This window comes from Asterias amurensis, chromosome 9, assembly GCF_032118995.1.
Source record: "Asterias amurensis chromosome 9, ASM3211899v1".
NCBI classification, from domain to species: Eukaryota; Metazoa; Echinodermata; class Asteroidea; order Forcipulatida; family Asteriidae; genus Asterias; species Asterias amurensis.
In genome coordinates this window covers 5114510-5140933 of record NC_092656.1, presented here as the reverse complement: position 1 = coordinate 5140933, position 26424 = coordinate 5114510, and the positions used below count along the sequence as shown (strand labels likewise).

General features: G+C 37.9%; 1 protein-coding gene across 1 annotated transcript in view; it reads right to left on the bottom strand.

Annotated features, from left to right (window-relative positions):
* LOC139941477 (heterogeneous nuclear ribonucleoprotein K-like) overlaps positions 1-26424 on the bottom strand; it is a 95016-nt gene that overhangs the window by 37030 nt on the left and 31562 nt on the right. Inside the window, exon 3 of the mRNA XM_071937998.1 lies at positions 4560-4765. Within this exon, the coding sequence (XP_071794099.1) occupies positions 4560-4602 (43 nt within the window). The 5' untranslated portion in view covers positions 4603-4765. The remainder of the gene's footprint in view (positions 1-4559; positions 4766-26424) is intronic.

The following is a 26424-nucleotide window of genomic DNA, read 5'->3' as shown; positions in this document are numbered from 1 at the left end:
ACACGATTCAAAAACAATTCCCGCAGTCCGCATATGGGGGTAAAGAGTAACCTGACACTCCTGTAAAAAAAAAATATATAAAAAAATAAAATTAAAAATCTGGCAGTTTTCTTGATGTCCCAGACGAGATGAGAAGGTAGGGGGTTTTGACTTGATCTTGGGCATGGGCATTGAGGAACGGGGACCAGTCCTGTCCCAAGTAGGACACTGACATTTAGAAAGCACTCTTTTAGGTGTGTATGGCCATTCAGAATCTTGTTCACCCTGGTGTATCGGGTTTCCAAATCCAAGGAGGAAGGGCTTAAACATCAAGAGGATGAGAACTTCTAGTACCGGAAAGCTCTCTCCACAGGGAGGGGAGGGAAATCTGATGTTTTCACCCCCTTCGTTGGTGAGAAGGTGGCAAGAGGAGGGGGGACATAAGAAGTGATTCTGTTCCTGAACTCTACAAGAATCATTATTCCTTTAAGACAGCATTGTGGAATAATCTTGTCCCTGTCTTGCACAGTAGCTGCCTATTGGGCCCCTGTGGGGCACTGTAGGGTTAGGGGAGTTAAGTGCACACTACAATGTAGCTAAGAAATTAACTTGAGTGTTGGTTCAAACATGTTTAGATCTTGGAAGAGACTGTAACAATTTGATGTCAAATCACTGAATCACTGAATCATGATGTTGATTTGGATCATCTTGAGAATATTTCAATTTATTTATTTTATACAGAGTTGGTGGAGCTGACAAAAGAGTCGCAGGCAGTGTTCATGTTTTGGGTGATCAAACCATACATGAAATTTATTTTGGTTTTTTAACCATCCCATTTGAAAACTGTCCCCAAAAAGATGTTCCTTGATGAAAGACTATCATTTTACCCGGAAGTTCTATTTCATTCACACAATTCTATCAATCAAGTAAAAAATAACCGGATTTCGCTAGGCAAATATGCATCACATCAGCAGAAGTTGTTAAGTTCAAAGAGCCCCAGTACATTTATCTGACAAGTGAATGATATCACTATTTATTTAGAATCATGGCGACAAGTTTCACGGCAATAAAAAATAAAAAAATTACAGTTTTCATACCTTGGGGAAAACTGGGCAGCTAAAAAACAAATGTGAGTTCACGTAGGAAACAGCGGTTCTTTATGACGGGGTGTCAAAACAAGTAGATTGCCAGTTGAAATTACTTCCATTTGCCCTACCCAGTGCTGTCAATCCTGCAGTGTCGTGCAATTCATTTTTTCCCATTGCCTGCCCCAACCATTCACCCACAATAATATCTGCGAGCGAAGAACCTCCCTCCCGGGCGAGCTACAACGCAACAACAGCTCACGCTTAACAACCCCCCCCCCCCCCCCCCCGGAGCTGATTGCGGAATCATCGTAAAGTAACGCACAGCCAGCATGTGCGGGTTGTGAAGACAGGGGAGGGGGGATGCTGAAATTGCACGTCAAGCAAAATGAAGGATTGTTAGGGAGTGGAATCATGTATTAATAAAGGGGGGCCCTGTGCCGACTCCTCCGTCCGCTAATTTTAAAGGGAGTGCATACCCGGCAATTACTAGTAGTTTTGTCTCTTAATAGTTTTCCAGCAAACTACGCCGGCCGTGGATGAAAGATGGCTGTGGTAATTGAACAAAACGACTGGCGAAATTGCACGACCAGCAAAAATGAAGGATTGTTGGGGAATGGAATCGGAGGGGGGTTCCACATGGCCGCTGTCAACCCATTTCAAAGGGGAAGATTCTACACATGGTAATTACTTGCAATTTTTCCCCCCTCGTAAATGGTTCACAAAAAGCTGTACTTTGAATGACAGATGGAGATGGTAATTGTACCAAACGACGATGATGACAAAGCAAAATGAAGGATTGTTAGAGTATGAGATCGGGAGGGTCGGACTTACTCCTCTCAGTCAATTTTATGACCAATCCTTCCATTTTGTCTCGTAAATGGTGACCGGAAAGCTACACTCAGGGGGAGAGACGCATTAACATTTAGTAATCATTTTAAATAAGTACTGTAATCCTGCCAAACACTGACAGGACGTTAAAAGTAATAATGGTTTTACAAGGGGTTTACTGTAAACACCATGTTAAATAATCAGCATTTATAAACGTTTTGATATTTTTGAAAACGTTTTTTTTTTCAAACATGGTGTTTTGTTAGTTTGTAATCTGTTAGTCTTAAAGATACAAACAAGTATTAGCCGAACACAGTGTCTACTTATTGCAAAAAAGTTGAAAAACAATATTTTCATCGAGAACATCAACCCCACAGGGTTACGCGAAGTGACAGAGGGTACCAGCAGCATTATTTGAAAGCTGACACAACGGATATTTGAATCTCCAAAACTATCCCCGAGGCGAATTTGAAGACTAAAATGTTTTTGACATACTTTTATTGATTTGGAATCATAGCGGGCCGTTTCAGACAAAGTGATTTCGCAGGATGCTTACCACCATTACCGTCTTTATAAGAAAGTTTTCAGATAGAAATTTTTTAGGGGGTCATTTACCAAAGTATGACGGCCCCTCCCTTGAACACAATCAGTAAAAACAAGTGACTGAATAAAAAAATGACACCTTAAGTCGATTTAACCAAATTAAAGTCAACTTTAGTTCTTTTTTTGTGGTGCTTTTGCCACAGGATATTTCTGATCTTTTTGAAATTGATTCTTTTCTTGAAACCAAGAATCATCTATCATGTATTTTCACTTCTCCTTTTTCTTTCTTCGTTTCAATTTTTTTTTCTCTGAATCAGGGAAAAAGTGAGAGCCGATGAGCCGCATTAATAAAGATGACAGTGATGGAAGTCATCCGATAAGCATCTGCACTCATCCATGACTAGAGTACCTAGCAAACACAGATGCCGCCCCGCTAATCAAAGCCTTGCATCAATTTGTTTGTTTACCTGGCATCAGGCCATTAATGCCCAGTCAGGAAAACCATCTCGCGAAAAGAAAAAAAAAGAAAAAAAAGGGAAAAAAGACTATGCAACAAAAAACAAAAACCACACCCAAATTTCCAACACGCACTGCGTGACCGACTAAATTAATGCAGCGCGGGGAACAGAACGAGTGAGAGAGAGAGAAAAAAAATTATACCGCAGATGATTTCTTTTTTTGTATGATCAAAAGGCTCAACTCAATATTTCATGAAGCTCGCTAAATGCAAAGAGATTCAATTATTCAGTAGAGTAATTGTCATGCAAAGCATAGAGCCTGTATGTGTGTGTCATCCCCCCCCCCCTCCGACTCTACGCACGCACGAGTCATGCTTTATGAATGCATTATGCAAATGAGGTTGTTTGTTTGCCCTAGCAACGGGGCAATCCTCCACTAAGTGACATTTATTGCAAATGCCATTTGAGCATTACTTTCAACAAGGGAGCAAAGATACTCTTAGGCTATTCTAGCGCTGAGCAGTCAGGCTTACGCAAATATACATTTTGCAGTCTGTCGTTTTTTTTAGGATATTGTTGTTTTGTACAGGAAATGGATTTTTTCTTTCTTGACAAAATATAAAAAATGCAGAGTAATACAAAGTACGACAAATTTTGATGCAAAGAGTTTGAGAGCAAAAGCAGACTTTTCCTCATTTTCATTTTAAGGCATGTGGTTGGGATAAAGTGAAATATCCACAATGTCAGAACAATTTCAAATTGTCTTCAACACAATCTCAAATACTTCAGAATACTAGAAATTATACATACACATTTGCTATGGTGGTTAGTTACAATGTAGAATATTCACTCATTAAACACTGTAGGGTTAAAAGATGAGTTTACAGTGACTTGCAGTTTTACAAATCAACATCCATCTGAAAGAAAATGTCTACATCCAAAGAAAGCCAATAAAGCACCTTCACAGCCCACGCCTTCCAATGCCATGAAATTATTCCTTATTACATCTCACCAACACCTATGCATCCCCCCATCCCAACTATCCTCTTTTTCCACTCATCTCGATCTAATCTTTCAGCACACAATCTGTTTATGAAGGCCTGTAGTATATACACCCTAGCCTAATACCTCATTATGCCAAAGTCTGGCGTGTTTTTTCCCCCCAAGCTTAATTAACAAAGCTAGGGGGGCAAAGGCTGACGAAGGGAAGAAGAAGGGGAAAAAATATGCTGGCGGGAATGTTTTGCCTCTCTGGAAAGCTGTTGGCACCCTCGACCAATTTTCCTTCCCACTCATCAAAAGAAAAGACACAGCTGTCTCACTTTAGCCATTGACAGAGAGATACTATAGCCGGTTTTATTTACCCCGGTGGTAACTGAAGAGCCTACAATTATCCTCTCCGCAAGTCTGTTTTTAGGATACAAAGATTTTTTTAGCGAATCTATGCCGGCCGCTCTGCAATTCAGAGTTGAGGGAGGGACAAAAACGAGCGTGATATTTTGATTTGTCAGCAACTGTTTCAACGCAAGGGTGCATCAAGGAGGGTGTGGGGGCGAGGGGAGGTTAATGAATGGAAGCACAGGCAACTTGATTTGAACGGGGGTAGCAATATGAATAAATGCAGCTAACCAGGGGGGTTAATAAGAAAGCCTGGAACACTCACCTTCTCCATCGGCCATGCTTAGAAGCTTGTTCTCAATGCTCATCACTTGCTGCTGCAAAGCAGGAGAGAAGAGTTGCTCTTTGGCACGCTGTAAATCCTCTTCGTCGCTAGCTGTTGACAGACTGCCGAGTGACAGGCACGGGGTTGCTTTTTATGGATGTCGGCTCGACCAATCAGGCGACGCCGTCTTACAGAGCAGGTGGGTTCTAGAATGACAAATGAAGCCATTAAGAGATGAGACACACGGAGTAGAATGGGGCAAGGCCTCCTGGCCACCGACGGGCTCCGTCTCATTAGCAATTCAAATGAGGCTCAGTGTTTTGTGTGTGCGGGGAGTGAGTGTGTGTGTGCGTCCTGTGCATGGTGTATAGATGTTGTACCATACAAGCCATGTAATAAAACTGCTGTCATTATTATTTGAAGGTGGTATGGTCAGGCTCCACTGAGCACACTAAACAGTACAATTAAGAAGAACACACAATGGAGCCTTATTAACCCAATGCACGTTATTTATTTATATTATTTTTTTTTTCTGTTGGGGGCTCATTGACTCCCATACCCCTCGTTTGCCTCCTGTCTTTTTTTCCAGTAACAAATTATTCTCTCTGATGGCAAAAATACGTGTAGCAGACAGAAACCAAGCGTCGGTGTTCGAGTGAGTGACGATGGCCTTTAGAGAAGGCATCGTTTACCAGGACCCCTATTACTTGCAGATGACTAGAGAGAAAAACAAGATGCAATTGATCCGGCTCCCTCCCCGACTTTAGAGCAACAAAATATCTGCCATGAAAAAAAAATGAGGAAAAAAACCCAAAAATGTTGGATTGTGCAATGCTAACACCTTTTCCCTCACAACCTTTTTTCTGCATTTGTTTTTCTTCCTCTTTTTCTATAAATGTTTGACTATCATGGATCAGGATTAATGATATAGAAGTGGGGGGGGGGGGGCATATCATCGAAAAGAAGCTAAAACAAGATTTTATTTTATTTTAAGAAATGAAGAACAAAAAAAACATCTCAAGCACACCAGGTGAAAATAACTGTCTACTAAGATTTGCATATTTGTCATATCAATTTGCAAAATCAATTTAAAATATAACTTGCACAAAAACAAGCACAGAAGCAAGGAAGCAAGTTTGTAAAAAAATATTCTGTATCTAACTCCAAAAATAATGCATTTACAACAAGACAGGACAGCATTTCTGGGGAAGCAAAATTTTATGCATACCAATTTGGAATGCCCACAGCATTCACACAGCCCCATTCACTTAGCGCATGACTAGTCGAGGACAAAATATTTATCCGCATGCATTTCGGCAGGGAAGCAGAGTGCGTAAATTTGAGGTGGGCATGTGAACAGTGTGACAGTAGGGTGTATATTTTCTTGCTGCACGTGCCCCGTCATCAGCCTATTTCAATCTCATATGGATATTTTTTTTACTGCCACGGGGGCCTACTGACAGAAACACAGAAATATTTTTTCCCCGGGAAAAGAAAAAGAAAACACACACCTCAAATTCCCAATAACAAAATACATCTTGGGGTCTCTATACACAGTTTTGTTGTTAGAAGATCACCACAATGTGTAGATGGATGTGTGGGTTGCTTGATTGAATGAAAATTATTATTAAATAGATATATTTGGATTAGTCGATTCTAAACAGTCCTTTATGTGGCTGTAGGACGCACTTCACTTCAGGAATGAAAGACTGCATTGAACAGGATACAATAAGTGCAACATCTTAACTGTTTTTTTTTTTTTCAGAATTGTTAATTGTTTTAATACTATAAGTATGTAAATGTGGATTATAAAATAAAACAAACTCGTGGAGGTTTCATTTAAAACCATGGTTGTAAAAAAAACAAGAATGTTGTCCAAGTTGTATCATAAAGTTTGAGTGTGATCCCTTGCTATACAGCAGTTACGGATTGAATGGCTCCCGACTAGCAGCCGCTAACAGAGATTGACAAAAACGGAGATCACCAACATCAGACCTAAATATCTAACCCTATTCTAATCCTAGTCAAAACAATTCCTCAATCTTAAATGTTATCTAAACATAACATCCTTAAAATAAATGTGGAAGGTTTTGTATGATAACGAACCCTAAAACTCTATTCACATTCATAGACTCTCTTTATTTTCAGACATCCTGCAGTTTTGGCCTCATTTTCCTTCACTCGGTGGCAACTGATACAATACTTAAGGACCTGAAAGATTGAGTTACACAGGTACGCTGGTTTCAAACCAGCAAAGCATATTCCTAAAAAGAAATAACATCCGCATAATTGAGAAAGTGAAGCCGACATCTCATTTAAGGACAATCCCTAATGCCAACAATGATGGAGTGGTTGGGTTTAATGAATTACATGTACGACGTATACCTATGGCAGTGAGAGTTGATCAGACGGGAGACTTCCTGCAACGAATTCCGGTTATTGCAGCTGCCCCACATCTCTTATCCACCTAACCCCTAAATCCACCACTACCAGTCAATTCAACAGCATTGTGATTGCCTCACAACCCCCCCCCCCCCTCCACCCCCCCAAAATCACCTTTTACAGGTGAACTACAGGTATTTGTTATGCGTGGTACAGTCCAGTGCACCAATTTCATAGAGCTGCTGGACACTATTGGTAATCACTCAAAATAATTATTAGCATAAAACCTTTCTTGGTGACAAGTAATAGGGAGAGGTTGATGGTATAAATCATTGTGAGAAACGGCACCCTCTGAAGTGCCATAGTTTCCGAGAAAGAAGTAATTTTCCACGAATTTGATTTCGAGACCTCAAATTTAGAACTTGAGGTCTCGAAATCAACCATCTAAATGCACACACCTTCAAATGACAAGGGTGTTTTTTCTTTCATTCATATCTCGCAAGTTCGATGACCGATTGAGCTCAAATTTTCACAGGTTTGTTATTATATGTATATGTTGTGTTGAGATACACCAACTATGAAGGCTAGTCTTTGACAATTACCAATAGTGTCCACTGCCTTTAAGCAAAAAATATTGCCTAACAATTTTCTACTCGGCAGAAATGAGCAGGATACTAGCCACAAAAGCCACGAGACCTCAATGTGTGTATCCCACTGTGTACATAAAATAACAAACCTGTGGAAATTTAGGCTCAATTAGTCATCAAATTAAAAGTTGCAAGAAAAAATTCAAGGATATGCCTACACCCTTTCTATGCTTTCAGATGCCTGAGAAAAGTTTCATTCCTGAAGCTTTTCTCAGATTCAAAGTTTTGTTTTAAAATATTTCATCTCTCTCTAAAACTTAATCACTTCAAAGGGGGCATCACTTCAAAGGTGGTTGTTTTTCACAAAGTTTTACAATGTCAACAGCTCTCCAGTGCTTTTTACCAAGTCGTTTTTTATGATAGTTTTCACTGTGGAGTAGCAAAAGAACAACCTGCATTTAACCCTCTTGCCACGCCCAAACTGAGAAAACAAATTTTTGTAAAATAATTTTTTAGACTTCATTTAACTCCATGAAGTACATTTGGCACGTTTCATCCCGACCCATCTTTTCACGTAAAGTTCTTTAACCAAATTGCAAATCATGTACATTTGTGGGAGAGCTTGTAGTAACACACAGTTAAATGTTCAAGTACATACAGTAGACTTATGCCACTCTTATTATTTGCCAATACATGTAGTGCTATTGTTGAGAACAAAAATCGCAAAGCTATCAACTGACTGGAAAACATCAAACAAGTACCCAGGTCCCATTAATGTCATCTCTGGGGCAATTTACAGCTCCATTCAACAAAATAATTGAATTGTAACACTCAAAATTCAACAAATGATTGAACGACTCAGAAACAACCACGTAATGTTATCGCGCAGTTTTTTTACGAGCTGCAAAATTTCGTCTTGACTCGTAAAAAAAAAAAAAAAGAGAGAAAAAATGGAAGGCATCAAACATGAATGACTAATTGAAATCAGCAATCAAATTAGGGAAACAAAAAAAAGAGGGGGAAATTCATTAAGGAATCGCAAGTCAATAGGTTCATCATTTCTCAGTGTATAGTAAGCTAGACATTGGAAGGTCAGTCAGTCCACGTAATGGAAAGCCTGATTAAAGCAGACCCTCAAACGTCCACTTACGCCGAACCCAGGACTTTGGAGGGCTTTGACGAACAGATCCCCATTGATAATTTCCAAATGTATTTTGGATCGTGTAAACAAGGGGTGCTTTGATCGGCCTATGAAGGCTCTCTCTGCCCGTCATCGTCTCCCTCATCGCTGGCAGTCAATTCATAACTCAAGGGTCTTCACCTTGACTATTGTCAAGGGTCGCGTAGGGACAAGATTTTTTTTAAATCAGAGTACTCCCGTAAAGCAGTTCTTGGGGAACGAAACACAACAAATGAAATTTATTTTCTCTTTCTGAAAAGATCTCTTCACTGATGGGAGTAATGGGGCATATTCCCATTTTGAATATTCCCCTGGATTTCCTGATGACGACACAAGGCCTGCTCACTGGTTTGCCAACCAGATAAGTTGCCGTGGCAACAGACTCTGTGAAGACCGACCAAACCCCGCGATCTGTTTTTCCTTTGCCAAAGTGAATGCAATTATTTCATTTGTTGGATTTTTTTTTATTGTGGAGAAATAAATTCATAGCATTTTCTTGCAGAAATGATGCATATTCCAAGGTCATTTCGGCAGAGTCTTAAAGTTGATTTTTTTTCCCACCCAACCCTTATCAAAGAGCGCATGTAAATAGTAATTGCTTTTATCAATAAAATCCAACTATTGAACAATTTATAATTTTGTTTAAATTCCTGCTTAATTTTGTTTAATAAAACTTTTTGAATCCAAAGAAATGTTAAGAATCTAAAAGGCAAGCTATTTTCTCGTTGGATTGCTTCATCTAAAACCATTCTGCCAAGATGTATACGTCTGTAAGACTTCTAAACCATTTAGATGTACACATACGTATCAATAAAATTCTTACAAGCGATATAAAAATGCCTTTTAGACAAATAAATTTGCAAACATATGCGCATGAAAATTATAGATCTATGCGTCAAGACGACTGGATCTGATTCCTTCATAAACACCCGTCTGTTTGTGACAAAAATCAATTTCAAAAAGGTATCTTTTTACAAGGTATAAAATTTATATAAATACCCAATTCCAATTCAGCGAGGCTACACCTGTAACTACAACCCTACGTGTACATGTATCAAATCAATAACATAGTTACCGCAAATCCGATCTTCAAAGTCCTCCATCTCCGTTGCACATTTAAAAGAAGATTCTACGGGGCGGGGAATTACTCATAATCCACAACAGTACTAGCCACTCGCAAAGAGAAAAAAAATTGTAATTTATTTCCGACATTGTGTTTTTCTTTTTCTTCTTTCTTAATATCTTTACCTGACTAGACACCCTTAGGCTATCATTACATGCTTGAACAGGGGCTGAGAAGTCATTTTGGAGGCCATTGCGTCTGATGATTACAGGTAGAACACTATATATAAACTTTATGAGAAACAGGTGACTATTTTAAGGAGTGTGTCATCATTTCCAGCACCCCTTCTCCCTTCAATTTTCTTTTACAAAAGTCCGCTTTAAACATCCGTGCAATGACGTCATTGGGGAATGCAAGTTTTTGCACGTAATTAACGCACCGGCAGGACTTTGCAGTTATCAACGAGTGTCAACTACGCGCTTTTAAGTTGGCGTACATGTGTGCATTCATTACACAACAGCTCAGAAGCAAATCTACTTGAAGCATCTTCCACAAGTTTTGAAGGCGGTGTAAACAGGGAGAGCGTGATGCAAACTTTCCCTTAGAAAATGGCTGGATGCACATCATTTGCTCTTGGGGGGTCAATCTTTGTGTGCAAGTAGCTTATCGTGGCGTCAGGCACAGCTATTTTCCAGGCTGTTACAAACATGTTTGTGCCATTCTAAAATATATAACTACTCAATGAAAAAGCACTGAAAATACAACCAGTTGAGTAAGGAAACGCTTACACATGAAAATATGTCGAAGGGCAAATTTAAAAGAAAGAAAAATTCAACCAAAACCAGCTGATTGTTTCCGCCCCCATCCTTTTTTGAAACCTCATTATTTTACAAGTTTTTCATCAAAAAGACTAAACTCTTCATGTGTTCTTGCTTCATATTAGCACAATTTTTTTTAAATATTTGATTCACAATCTAATTTTTTCCATTTCTCAAAATCTACAAAAACAGCAAATACATAGTCTGGTCCTGCTGCTTGAAGTTTTAAAATCGTGTTTTCAAGAATTAAAAATGCCCTCATCCTCCTCTTTTTGAAAAGAAAAAAAAACCAGGACGATATGTATTGGAATTTTTTGTAAAAACTTGGCTTTACAATCTGTATTATATACGTACATGTATGTTTTCCACTTCACAAAAACTTGGCTTTACAATCTGTATTATATACGTACATGTATGTTTTCCACATCAAAATCTGAACTAAAATTTTCACAAAAATAACACAAGATCCGATATTGTGTTATATATTTAAATACAAAAACGAGATAAAAATCATGAAATATTTCTTGCTGTAACATCTTCAGAGCAAAAAAACAAGTTGGGCTAATATCCAAGCTGCAAATGCAGCTATAGTAGATTTAGACGATATAACCATCCACAGGGATTGCCATTCATGTAGATGCATGCACCAGATGAAGAAAGAGCCGAGGACACCCAGAAAAAAAAAAGATGAATATATTCATCATTGTCAATTTGCAAACAAATGCAAATGATCCTTCACTAGGGAAATTAACATTGAAATATTAACAAGATAATGGAGATCGGGCAGAGAGAATGCAAGAAGGCTGAACGCCCTGTCGATACAATGTGGACATGTACCATATGTACAGTGCAGAAACCTTCAGGTATAGAAGAAAAGTATTTTAAAAAAGAGGAAAATTCTAAGAACAAATGTTACTGTTAGCGGTTCAAATATGCTTTAAAATCATTAAAAAATTATACCATTAGTATTCTATGTCAAGTGTTTTTTGTATATTGAGCGAGTTTTATATTCGCTTTGAATATTTATTTGTAGACAATTATGTTTATTTTATTGCTGATTGCTAAGGGAATTATTTATTTATTAGTTAGTTTTTAAGATAGTTGCAAAATCAGAATATTTGTAAAGAAAGTTGTAACTAGGGGATATATTAACTGCATGTAAATGAGCTGTTATTAGGGATCGAGGGAGGGGGAGGGACAATGTCACGGAGGGTGTCACAGAGCTGCACCTCTAGTATAGTAGACAAGGTGCTAACAACTATTGTAGTTATTCAAGCATGGATTGATTTATAAGACAAAATTGTACTTAGAACTTGTGATTTTCAAACAAACCTTGTCACGTAAGAAGTGATGACATATAAAAATTTGTAACCTTTATTAAAACAGGATGCCAACTGCAAGCTTGTAATTTATTTAGAGAATTTGCTTTGAGAATTTGCATACATACCACAATATCTTACATGGTTTACTTTTAAAAATATTTTGACTGTTAAACCTATGTAAGAGTTGCATAAATACAAGCGTGATTGACAAATGGGTTGTCCAAAACATAAGCATCTTCGTCCAACTATTTTAATTTTGTTCATCTTGACAAACTATATTATCAAAATTGAAGCGATTGCTATGGGCTATTTCATTTTAAAAGGACCTATTAAGAAAAGAATTAAAATAGGTTTGATTTCATAGAAAAATACAGTCTTCACCTGAGTTGTTTTCTTGATACATACACCCGAGACTAAAGACCACAAAAAGATTGACTTTGTACATTCCTAGGCTTTTTCTGGCAGGCAAGATACTACCACACTGGCCATATATATGGTGAATTTCCAAAGACGTATCATAATTTCCACACATCTTCAAGAAATAAACAAACAACAGCTTTACCAGTTTTGAGATGTGCCCCCTTTCTCTATTTCATACATCCAAATTGTGCGTTGCTTTCACTTAAAATGTTATGTTTTCTGAGCTGTGTACAAATCGTGCCTGCAGGCATGGCAGAAAGTCCAGGCTCTGTGGATCTTTTGTAAATTATACGTGGTGATGTCACAAGTCACATGGTCTAGATAGAATTAGCTAATAACAAGGGACGAAATTGATTAGTTTTAATCATGAAGCTCACTCATTATTCTCAAGAGATATATTTCAGATTTGTGTACTGTCAAAGTGGAGAGAAAAAAGACCTTCAAAATCACATTTTCATTATGCGAGATTTTCATTGAGCTGGTTAAGTAGCAATACATGTATCAGATTTCTCTTCTTGCACTAAACTAGCGTTTTAAGGAAATACAAGCAAATTGTAAGCCACGGTACACCACAACAAAAGAAATTCACCAAAACTTGTCAGGTCAAACCATTTAGCATGTCCCAGATTGCACAGGTCTTTTAAAACCAAAGGTATCCACCAGTAAAGAACATTCAGAGAGGGTTTCAAAATGTTTAGCGCACACAGCCAAACTCCAATATTTCTGATAAAGAATCATAATTTTCCTTGAACCCTTCATGCCAAAAATCTAACAAATTGGTGTTTTTATTTGTTAAACCCGTAATGACAAAAACAGTAAGAGATGATTTTTGAATTTTATTGCAGAGTTCAAAGTAAGCCAGATATTAACACACACAACATCTCTAGCAAAATGATCCCGCCCTCTCAATAACCAAGACCTCTGAATTGGACCTTATACATAAACGTTGGATGGACCGAAAAATTCAAAAAACGAACATATCTTTACGACAGTTGGATGGACCAAAATTCAAAAAATGAGAACATCTTTACAACAGAACACTCCACCAGAATTTGTTGCTTGTTTATTAATTGCAGCAAGGACCAATGCATGAAGACATCAGCATCTACAAATTGATCCATTAGGGAGCTATTTAGGCATCAAAAGAAGTAACAGGGCAATTACCATTGTGTGGATCCGTCAAGTAATGGCAGTTGTGACGTTTCCCGTTTAAGCATGGTTCCCTATCTCCAACCACTTCAATTTACATTGGAAAGTCATTAGTACCAATACGAGGTGAAATTATGAGTGGCAAGGTGGTCTGTCATCATGCTCACCCAATTCGTTCGTCGGAAAAGTCGCAATTGGTCAGCATGGGAACCAGGGGCCTGGTGCCCCAGCCCCAACCCCTAAGTGGTAGCTATTTTGGGCCCCCATTCCAACTTTCTACAAAGCCATACAAGGGGCTGGAGGGTGTCATTTTTGGGGGACATTTAAATGCGCCTTATTTTTTACTGCGCAAGGGCGCTATAAATAGTATTTTTATCACTACCGGGGGTATACGCGATTCGCCTTGATAGGCGTTCTGTCACTTTTGTTGCGCCGTAGTTTCAATTTGCTTTAGAGGTGGGTTGTAATGCCTCCTTTTAAAAGTCTTATTGTCCGTGATGGATTAGATGTCTGTGGTGGCAATGTGTTCCAATCTTTAATAACTGTTTTGGGTATAAATGAATATACCCCCGTAACTGATTGAAAGCGCCCTCACACGGTCAAAAATATGGCCCATTGAAAGTGATGTATCGGTTCCCCCCAGCATTTTAAAGTGTTCTGTTGCTGCAGGTGTGATGGTTCAGATGGAAAAAAATTCTCAAAAGAAACAGGGAACCAGTCCACTTCCCACACACTGTGCAATGATGGGCAAACCTGGTTCCATCCCAACAAAATAAATTTGATAACATCACAAAAACACAGAACTATGAAATTAGAACCCAGGACCTGAGGAAAAACCTCAAAGACAAATTACATGTAAGGTTTAGGATCTGCCATGATAAAAAACAAACCACACCTTCGACAGATCCCAAGCACGTGACTCCAAGGCTGTCAATTATGCTTATTGATTATTTGTTGAGAAGATGATGATGGGGGGGGGGTGTAGGGGAGAGTATGATGTGTGCATCCACTGCATGAAATAATCATTGTCTATCAAGCATCTAATGTAATAAAAGTTTGCTCAAAACGTGCTTAATGAAAATATAATGAAACTGTCTGTGTGGTGTAATCATCAGGATGGGCTTGTCAAATTAATAATTTTCTTCTTCTTTTTTGTTCTGTTTTGAGATGAGGGTCTTTACTGCAGTGTGGCCCTCATAAGAGAAAATAATTATTGACTTTGGGCGGAGAAAATTAAATCGATAGTATGATTATCATTTGAATAGCTCTGTTGAAGATACACCAATACTTGATTTAACTATTCAGCAAAAATTAACCTGCGTTTGTGAGCATTTTACAAAAACGCAATCAAATATTTGTCAAACTTGCCCCATGGCACTCACAGCATTTCCCAGGGTGCCCTGTGCTTTTGGTGTGGTGCCCTTTACAAAGTTCCAATACAAATTTTAATATTCCTCTTAGATGTGCCCCTTACAAGAGGAAAATTGCTGTACCCCTTCATAAATGAAACTAAAGACCAGTCATAATCATTACCCAATACCCAGTCTTGCCAATAGCGCTCAATCTCATACACGTAGTAGTAATATCAGTTTTGTGCAAAGATGCTCTAATAAGTAAATGAATAAATAAATAAATAAAATTCTCTGGTTGACAGTAAAACACATCAGACTCGAAAGTGTTGAAATAAGGCGTTGTTAAAAAAAAATTTAAAAAAATCAAACCACCATGCATTAGGTCTAGTGCACCATCCACCGTGTACAATTCGACATCATTATCGTATGGGTTTCTTAACCAGGTAAGCATACAACCAGGTACAGCATATCAACAGGTAACAATAAGTTAATTATTTGGTTGACAGTAAAACGCATCAGACTCAAAAGTGTTAAAATAAGGCGCTGTTAAAAAAAAAGTCAAAAAATCAAACCACCATGCATTAGGTCTAGTGCACCATCCACCCTGTACAATTCGACATCATTGTCGTATAAAGGGTTTCTTAACCAGGTAAGCATACAACCAGGTACAGCATATCAACAGGTAACAATAAGTTAATTATTTGGTTGACAGTAAAACACATCAGACTCGAAGGTGTTAAAATAAGGCGCTGTTAAAAAAAAAATCAAAAATCAAACCACCATGCATTAGGTATAGTGCGCCATCCACCGTGTACAATTCGACATCATTATCGTAAAAGGGTTTCTCAACCAGGTAAGCATACAACCAGGTACAGCATATCAACAGGTAACAAAAATGTCTACACACCCACCCATACCCCTCATCAGCCAATGAAGCAACGCCACAGTAAATACCAGAGAGCGAGTCCAATCAGCAAGCACCACGGCTTCTCTCTGCCTGCTGATGAAGGTCGATGGAGAGACTCAACACCAAACACCAGGAGAAGGGAGACTCCAAGGTTCCCATTCTCCGGAAGCAACAAGTGACGCGATCAATGAGGCGTGCTCTCATTAAACCATGCCTTGTAATTACGCACGTATACTCCGTGGAGAAGATACAACGCAGCCACGTGGGCATACTGTATCTATATTCAGAACCACAATGCTTACAAGTTCATAACTAAAGTTTCAAGGATTTAAGAACAACCTACATGTACATGTACAAGAAATTCTGGACAAACTTGATATTGTTGACAGGGGGAAAATGCTTAGTAAAACTTGTGGGTATAATCAGGTATTGAACTTATTTGGGAGGAGTGTTGGCTCTGAGAAGAACCGGAGTGATCTTGACGTTTCAACTTCTATATCATTGATGATTCATGCTAGAAGAGTTTATTATCTGGACAAGGTTGTTTTTACATTACTCTTCTCAAGTTTTCTTACTTAAGAAATGCCTTTGAACAATGAAATGGGCCATTTGTAAGTTGGTAATATACATGCAGTCCAAATCACCCCTGAAATATTCTTCCTATCTGAAATGCCTTTCATGTCTTACTGCAAGGCATTAGGTAACACACATATGAAAATAGTGTTTTTCAGATTCTGATGGCACAGGCCAAACAGTGAGAGAGAGTGAGAGAAGGATGGACAATCATCAGAAACCTGACTTATGAGATACCTGCTTTACACACATAGACTTTGTGATGGCGTCATCGACCAGTGCGGTCTTTTTGGTGATCACCAGTGCGTATTTGAGTCGTGTGTACCTGATACAATGTTAGCTAGTGGTTGTAATTATCTTCCGCATTTCGCTTGATTAATGTGCGTAATGTAGTAGTACATCAGGCTGACACAGGTGTCGAGAAATTTTGTTTCATTTTACACATTAAAATCTTCCTTTTTAAGAGGTGTTGTTTCTAACAATGTTCTATAATAATATCAACAGCTCTCTTGTGTCCTTTACCAAAGCAGTATGGTCATTAATATTTGGAGTAATTACCAAAGGTATACCCTCTCTTTAAATTAAGCTTGGGCGATATCGATTTATTTTATTCACGATACATCGCCGACAATATATCGCGATATTCGATATAATCGCAATTAATGAAATTTGACATAATCAGTCTTAAAACTCCAAGTGAAAGTTGTAGAAAGACAGTCATAGCATAAGAGAGATGTTCTAATGACCTATTCTTCTGGTTTTACTCCAAACCTATGGGGTGCAAGATGTCTCAGCTAGCAAATACATCACGATATTTAATCGATATATCGATGTATCGCGATTATCGCGATATATCGCGACATATCGATATTTCGATTAAAACCAAATCCATCCGGTATCGAAATCGTTTCCAAGTTAATATCGCGATATTCGATAATATCGTGATATCGCCCAAGCTTACTTTAAATGTTCCAAATAACTAATGTTGGACTGTACCCATATAAGCTGTGTATGACTCTGCTCTGTACATGTACAGTATTTCTCTCCCCGTCCAATTTCCGAAAAAAAAAAAATAACTAGTAAATATTTGTACCAACACAAAACACCCAATCTTTCACAGTTTGTTTTAGTGATGTGAAGAAGGAAAAATTTCAAAGCGATAGTGATACTTCACGGAGGCATCAAAGGCAGTTGCCTTGGTGCCCAAGGTTGTAATGCTCCCATAGAATTTTCCCTCATACATCATTTATGTACGATCAATGCATCTAAAGCAACAGGTAAATAATACATGTACAATACCCCATTATGGAACCAGCCTATTAAAACAATAAACCTAGCTGGGTACACAAAGAGAAATAGGGCATCTTTCTTTTGTATGGGGGAGGGGGCGAGCTACTTAAAATATATTAAAATTAATGAACATTCTGAATGCGGTAGTCTGTTTGTATGCTAGTACAACCCATTAGTGCTAGAACCACTTTATAAGCTTTAAAATTAGACGATAGCTAAAACAAACTGATGGCTCTGGGCAGTATTTTTTCTAGTCCTCAGTCCTAGAATAAAAAGTCAACAATGGCCGTCTACATCTTTGTGCATTCCTTTTGTTTAAAATGATATCAGATAAATATTGCTTTAAAACACTGCCCCGGTTTGCTTGAATTTTATGGATACTGTTCTGCACAGTTAAATCATGTCTCGAGCCAGTATGGTTAGTTTTTTAAAGGCCAAGGGCACAACGGCATTTTCTACTATTAAAGGGCATCCAACAGTAAGGAAATTGTAAATTTGTACTGCAGCATTTCTAGGGCACCAAGGCAATGACCTTTGACCAATGACCAAGGCAATCGCCTTTGTTGCCTCCGTGAAGTTTCAGGTCTGATGTCTAGTGTACTCTTGAGCCAGGCTGCTAACTAAGACCAAAGGTCATTCTTTCCCTAAAACTACATCAGAATATAATCATACATGTAAGTCAACAGTTACCATCTGCTGAAGGATTCTGGTGAACTTAAAACTTCTTTCTTTAAAGGCACTGGACACCTTTGTTAATTGTCAAGGATCAGTATTCTCAATGGACCCTTCGCATGAAATATGCTAATTACATTCACGCATGCGTACAGACCCTGTTGGTTGGCAAACGCCATAGAGTTGTGCACTAAGCAGACGCTCAATCGCGTCTGCGTCACGCACCCATTAGCCGTGTACAAAACAGCGCGATGTTCCCTCATTTTGCCAATCAAAACGTTAGTGCGCATGCGCTATGTGCAATTTACATATTTCATGGGAAGGGTCTATTGGTGTATCCCAAAGTATGCTTAAAATAACAATTGAGTGAGATATTACCTCTTTATAAAAAACTACGTTACTTCAGAGGGAGGCGTTTCTCACAATGTTTTATACTATCAACAGCTCTTTGTTCCTTGTTACTAAGTACTATTATTTTAAGTAATTACCAAAAGTGTTCATGAATTTCTTTTAACTTGAAAAATACAGCCTGGTGCCATCCATTTGTTTTTGCTAACTATATTGTCTCACTCTAAAGCATGTATTGCAAAGTGGTTCCATAACTAATGGATGAGACTTGCACATATTCTTTTTTAAAAGGAAACATTTAAAACCTACATGTTTCTAGAAGCTTCAAATTTCTTGTCATTCAAGAAGAAGAAAACTGTTCCAGAAACTACAAACAGGAGAGTCCTTGACACTGCAACAACAACAGCATCTTGTTCAAAGTCACCGCAGAGCTTAATCAAAATAAGACCAAAATGTCAATAATGAAAACCCACAACAAAAGGATCTGTGAGCCTCCACTGTCAGCACAAATTGTCTCCAATTAACCACCAAATTTACCTATTTGACAAGTAGACCTTAATGAGCTAATAAAGCCGTCCGTGGCAAGTGAAAAGACACAGGGAGTTCATAACCATTGAATTCGTGCAGGCACCGCCTCTTTCTATCTCGGTTGCCATTCAAGAAAAGAGAAAAAAATTCCTAAAACGTGCCGCCATTGATGAAACAATTGCAGCATAAACACGACAATGTCTGCAGTTCCAGCATGAAAATTAGCCGGTAGCCGACGAAGGTCCTTGGTTTTCAATGCCTCTTTAGAGGAAAACTCCCCAAGTGGAAGATATGATTTAGACACACGTGTCTAGCACAAATTAACGTTTAATGATTTTTTTTTTTTTTCTTGATAGCTACCCCTTCATGATGCTATACAATCTAACAAACCTGTTGCTTTGCTTCGGTACTGATATTCTGAAGGTCTCGTAATTTAGCAAACGTGGCAGTAGCGACACAATTAAAAACAAGTCGATGCACAAACTGGAAACTTTTCTGTTGTGAACTTATGCAAAGCTAATGTCACTCAAAATAGGGGAAAAGTATCAAAGTTTTTTTTTCTCATTTTTTCCTTCATGTTTTTGATTTTACTTCACATCGTACAAAATATCCTTACTTTTTGTTCAACAAAAAGTTCTGTGAAATGATTCTTAATTATCTACGAAATTAAATACATCTTTTTGGTATCCTCTAAGTGATATCTGCCTAACTACAGGAATTACTGTAAAATAAACACACACACGGAGAATGAGTGTCTTTGTTAATGTTTCTCTCTCATATGATCATAAGTGATATGAAATGGAAAATATGGCAAAATGTGTCTAATTAAAAAGAATTGTGCGCTATTCCAACATTATACAGTTTTTTGGGGGCGTGTTTTCTGGGGCAAGGCAACAAATAATAATAATTTTATTGTAATGTAGGAATAAGTGCTACAATGCTTCAAGGCAAAACAGTGTTAATGGTTGTAAGACCAGTCAGGCAGTGTTTTTATCTCTGATTTTGGTTTTTATACTTCATAGCACATTCAGTCATGTCAAAGAAGATGGCTATTCAAGCACAGTATTTTTTGATTGGCCCCTATGCACATGCTATGCGTGTCCTTATTGTAAACAAAAAGAACAGTGCATTGGGCATGGTTCCTATACATGATACAGTTAACAAAAGGGCATAATAACACTTTCATAACAAAAATCTTTAATATTTTCATATAAACTCTGAATGGAATTTTGGTGTGTGCAATTCCATACCTCACTCTTTAACATAAAAACGTTGGCTGGTCAAGAAACAACTCCAAATCTAAAACAAAAAACAGCAGGGGATTTCTCAAGAAAGCGAAACGGACATACAAACTTTCACCGGGCATAATTCATGTATTTATCTCGGGGCTCCATTTAGAAATCGTCGCTATAATCAACCAGAAACACATTGTGACAGCTCCATCTAAATGACAACCTTGTATCACCAAACCCTAATGATAACCCCAGTCCCAAACCGTTGCGGCAAAACAGCACTTAAGACGTCACTAGAAATGTAGCACTGATGACCTGATTTCGGTTTGGGATCCAACAGGTCGGCTCTGTCGGTATTGGACTCCCTCCGTAGATTGATTATAAACGACAGACAACCGTTGGGATCTTTAAACCAAATTGACTTGAACATGCAATGTACAGGGTTTTTATGCATACATTAAAACGCACCTGAGATGTAAAGGTGCATACTGTACAATGACGGGTTTTTTTTTAAAACAAGTTTATGTACAGTGTACTGTACACAAATATTTTTAAAAACTTACAAATTTAGCATTAGAGGCATGTCTTAATGATGGGTTTTTTTATATAAAAATTTTACCTGTACATACAATGTACAGGGTTTTATGCATACATAAAACACACCTCAGATGTCAATACCGTGCATACTGTCCCAATTATGTTGGGTTTTTTTTTTGGTTTTTTTTTAAACAAGTTTATGTACTGTACACAAATATTTTTCAGAAAAAGTAAAACAAATTTAGAAGAGATTGAAGGTATTTCAATTGAAGTTTTTTTTTTTTTTTAACAAGTTAATGCACCAAACAAAAACAATGTAAAAACAAATAGCATGAAAGTTTGAAGGCATGTCAAATGATATTTATTATTAAAAAAAATTAAAAAAAATAAAAATTATATACTGTAAAAACATGATCTAAAGGGGAAAAACAACATTTAGCATGAGAGTCTGAAGGGATATGTTCATTTTCATATTCTCCATGTGTCTTACCAAGTGATAAAACCAAGGATGCCTTACTTAACGTGTGTACCAATCATTACTGAGAGTCTCTGGAAACCTACTGACGATTCTTGCAAATATTATGTGAAGACCAAACAATGGGACATACTCCAAACCTCGTTCAAACATGTACTTCACACAAATTGCAAAAAGCAAATCAAATTTCCTTAGACACAATTGGAAAACAGTGCGTACCCGATTGTTTACGTCATAGAATTCACTTTGCATTCACGTTCACTTTTACGTGATGAACCAGCACTAGACAGTCTTAAATGTACTTCAAATGCAGTTAGAATATTCAAGGTTTTTAGACTACTGTCATTTTCATAATGTGCAGGACATGCTACACACAGGACAAACTGCAGACAAAGCAGTTATGGTGAGAGGTCTTGATCCAGCACAAGTTTCACTAGGGCCAGAACAGGAATCGAACCTTCTATGTAGTAGCAGGCATGATACTTCATAGAGGCACCTTTTACCAAAAAGAACATGCCTTGGTGCCCTTGCCCTTTCAAAAACAAAGCATACAGGTGTAATGATATTCTAGACCAAAAACTTCTCACAGCAGTACAGTAGTTGTTTCACATATTGCTCCAAGGTTTCACTGATTATACTGAGCACTACATGTATTGTACAAACTCACCTATGAACACAAAAATAAAATTGGAAGTTAAAGGAACACGTTGCCTTGGATCGGACGAGTTGGTCTATTAAAAGCGTTTGAAACCGTTTGTTATGAAACGCATATGGTTAGAAAGATGTTTTAAAAGTAGAATATAATGATCCACACAAGTATGACTCGAGATTGCACGGTTTTCCTTATACGTCGCGAACTATCACGGTCGGCCATTTATGGGAGTCAAAATTTTGACTCCCATAAATGGCCGACCGTGTTAGTTGACAGGGTAAAAAGAAAACCACGCAATTTCGAGGCATATTTGTGTAGATCATTGTATTCTACTTTTACAATATCTTTCTAACCGTATACATTTTACAACAAACGGTTACAGAACGCTTTTCAAAGACCAACTCGACCGATCCAAGGCAACGTGTTCCTTTAAAAACTTTGTATTGCATATAAAGTTATAAAATTTTAGGGTTGACTTGTGAACCATGTATACAATTGTGAAGCTTCACTTGAACAAAATTATCTGTACAAATTAAAACCTTTATGTTTCTATTCGTCATGGTAATTTAAGCCATCATTTCTGCAAAGGGCAAAACTACAATCGCTTTAAAACAGAAAAAGTACAGTGCCCCTGATAGCAATCACACAAATGAGAAATGGTCAACAATCACATTGCCTTTTATTTTAAACTACAATGTACAATGAGTATTACCACAAAACGCCCCCTTAAGACTCCCAGGGGACGTATCAAAAAATTTGAAAAAAAAAATGGTTTTCAAAAGTAACGTCACAGATGTATGCCACAGATAATCATCAGTCTCACTAAACCGCTGACATTTTCGTTATGTCTGAATGAAGAGGAGAGGGCATTAATAACCGACGAGCCCCCCCCCCCCCACCTCCTCCTCTCTCCCTCCGACTACCACCTGATGCTTCTCGGGCACACATTACTGTGGGGGGATGATTATGCTAATGGTGGACTGGTGGCAATTAGCGTTATTACACCGCGTTCCACAGTCACTCTTGTCGTTAACAGGCTAATTTGTTTCTGTCGTCAGGATCAAGGAGAATGTTTACGGCTTAACGCAGACATCAGAATATTCTGGCTGCGTTCTCTCTTTCTCAATGCTTTGTTTTTACTATATGTATAGTATTTCCACTTTTGTTATATCGTCATGGTAACTATTGCATTAATTTTCAAACAGAACATAATAAATGACACAATACATTTTGAGTTTTGTGGAACTGTTTAGTTTAAAGTGAGTGATAAATTTTTCAGTTTGATGACCATATACGAAAGAAACATTGGCACGCAAATAAATAATTTCACTGTGCAGTGCAAGTCAAGGATTGACAATAAGATGAATAATGATGTCAATCCACAATGAAACCTTGGTCAAAAAGTAATCATTTATTAATGCACACTATCACTCCGCTGAATTCCACGCCCTTTTTAAAAAGGAATTTTCTAAATAATTTCATGAAATTTTTCTCATTAGAATCATATCAGTTCCTGTATCCATATCTACAGTGTTACAAGCAGGGAGTAAGGCCCAAATTTTAAATAGTGGTTGCTTTGTGACATTTTTGCTGTTTTCTCAACAAGAAGACACTGTATTCAACTGAAACTTTCACATGAACTTTCAAAGTCATATCTTTCTGGAGAATTTGTCTGCAAATCGCTGTAACGATGACAAAAACCAAATGATTATCCTGTGTACCTTTAAACCAACAACTCTATCTATAATCAAAAGTCAAATGTGCAACATGATAAAATGTTCTCAAAAAAAAAAAAAAAAAAAACTCAACAATTACATCTTTTAATTTTTTATGCAAGCACACGTTCAGTACATACACCTGAGATGACAACATTTCAGACGTTGTGCCCAAGTTATGTAAATAGTTTTTCTGGAATGATTTTTTTGTTTTTCCTTCTTCTTACAATCAACCGAACTATAGCGACTTCTCCTGGATATTTAGCGGAAATGCATTTTTCAGCTGCCCCTCCCAGAACACCCTACACCCTTTTCATGAGCACTAGGAACCCAGGTGCGTTACTTCACCCGTTCCAAATACCCACACAAAATTTTACAAAAACTTAACTCCCATCTCATCCGTTCGACCCACTTTCAATGGGCATTTTTAATCAATGCAATAATATGAAAGGGAAGGAGAAATGGTCAAGAAATTTCCTGCTTAAAATGCAGCGCACTTGACAGGTGAAATCCAAGCACGGTATAATGCCAGGTTTCCAGCGTTGTGTTTCAAATTTCCGAGCTCGGTTGTTACTGAACCATGCTGAGGTGGATTGGGTTTATGGGTTAAAATGCGATAAGTGACGGTTTTAGCGTCCAACCAAACACTCGAGCAGCATTTACCGAGGTTGCATTTGGCGAGAGTGATACTCTGTCGTGACAACTTTAAAGGCGCTGTCGGGAAATATAAGAAATCGGTCTGTTGATATAAATTGTGACAAAACTCGTGAGGAGAAAAAAAGTAGACTATAGCATCGCATTTTACACCGATAACCCCTCCCCCAAGAAAAACAAACATTTGAAAGCAATACTAAGTAGTTTTCAATTTTCCAGCCAATGAGTTTGAAATTCTGCATAGTTTAGGGCTTGTATAGTCTTAATTTGTCGTGTATTATTATTAACATAGAAAATTACACTAGTAATCTTGTGCTATATAGCCCTTTTTTCTTCAAACTATAGCATACATGTATTTGAATGCCTTGATTTGTAATCCTTGGCACACATTGTACACATGGTTTTTGAATTTCTAAATATCTAAAACAGCTTGCCACACCCCTATGACATTTGCATAATACAGGGTGGTAAGATTGAAAGAATACATGTTCATCGATTTACAAAGGCCTGGATTTTCATCTTTCAGAAGACAAGGCCATTTTTATTTTGCAAAGGGCACTTCTATAGGGAAATCTTTAAATCTAAGGGAAAGTTGTTTTGCCTTTGTGTAATTCCAGACTTGCACAACTCAACATGGTGGAAAACTTCCTCTGAAATATTTTGATGTTCGAGTTGATGGACACTTATTGATGTGAAATGTGGGTTTAATGGTTTGAGGTTAAAATCAATTTTGCCCATAGGGGAGAAACAAAATAAGGTGGGTTGCCATGGATGTATTTACTGCCACGACAATCCCAAAACTAATCTTGCATAGGCTGCCCGTCCAATATGAATTATCATTGGATGCTTCAGTGTTATTTCCACATCATTCCTGTCTGTTTGTCTGAACGAGGCAGTGTCATGTCACGACAGACAAGGTTTGTGTCTCCATGCAGTCAACCATTTTGTTTGCATTGAAGAGGGAGTTTTTAAAATAGTTAGAGTTTGGGGTGGACAGGTTTTCGTGTCAATTTTGTGTTCATTGTGAAAACATTTTTTAAAATATGGAGTTTTGAGCAGGTATAGAAAAAATAATGATTGCACTTCATTAAAAAAATGTCGCAAAACAGAATCATTTGTTGTAATATAGCCGTGCCGTTTCCCTCGCTTTCCCTTCCTCGTAAAATGGAATAGTCCAGATTCACCTCATGATTACATTCTACGACAATGCACTCATATTAATCCAATATTTGTATAGTACATACATTGTCGTGATTGGTTCCCCTGAAATTTGTTCGCTGTTATTTGGGTAAACAATAATTCCCCATAACCAGCTGTTTGGAATTTCGTCGGCGGGTCGGTCATTTTCCTTTTCTCAAAACTAAAGATTCTGTCCTACTGTGTGCATGATGACAATTTCTCTCACAAGAAACTCATTTTTGTTGTTTCTTCTTCGATTCATCTGAAGAAGCCAGTCACACAATGCTGCACACAATGAATGCATAGAAAACACCGACCATAAAACCCAGCAAATTTACAGTTCAACAAAGTCATCATTCCCAACAAATATCAGGTGAGATTCGAGCAGTGAATCTGTTGCTTTTTAACCCTCTCTGTATATTAGTCTGTCGTATTCCTGGGGAAATCATCTGCCCTCCACCCCGGGGACTCACCAGGGGAATGAAAAACCATGAATGACGTCAATGAGGCCTTTGACCAATTTGCTTTACTTCTCCACAGATGCCCCCCGCCCTCCCCCCCCCCCAATCTTCGTCTCGCAGGTTGAGAGAGGATTTCAGATAAAAATCCCTTACGATGGACACCTGAAGATAAAAAACATCATGCCTGAAAAACAGGCCCCTTGATTTAAATGTGTGTGCGATTCTTATAAACTGGTTCTTTTAAATAATTCTCTTTTAAAACCAGTTTGGTTTTTATGGTTCATGGGGGCCAGTAACAAAATATGTTTGCTAGCTAGGGGGGTTGGGGTGTTTGTTTGTTTGTTTTGGTTTTTTTTTTTTGGGGGGGGG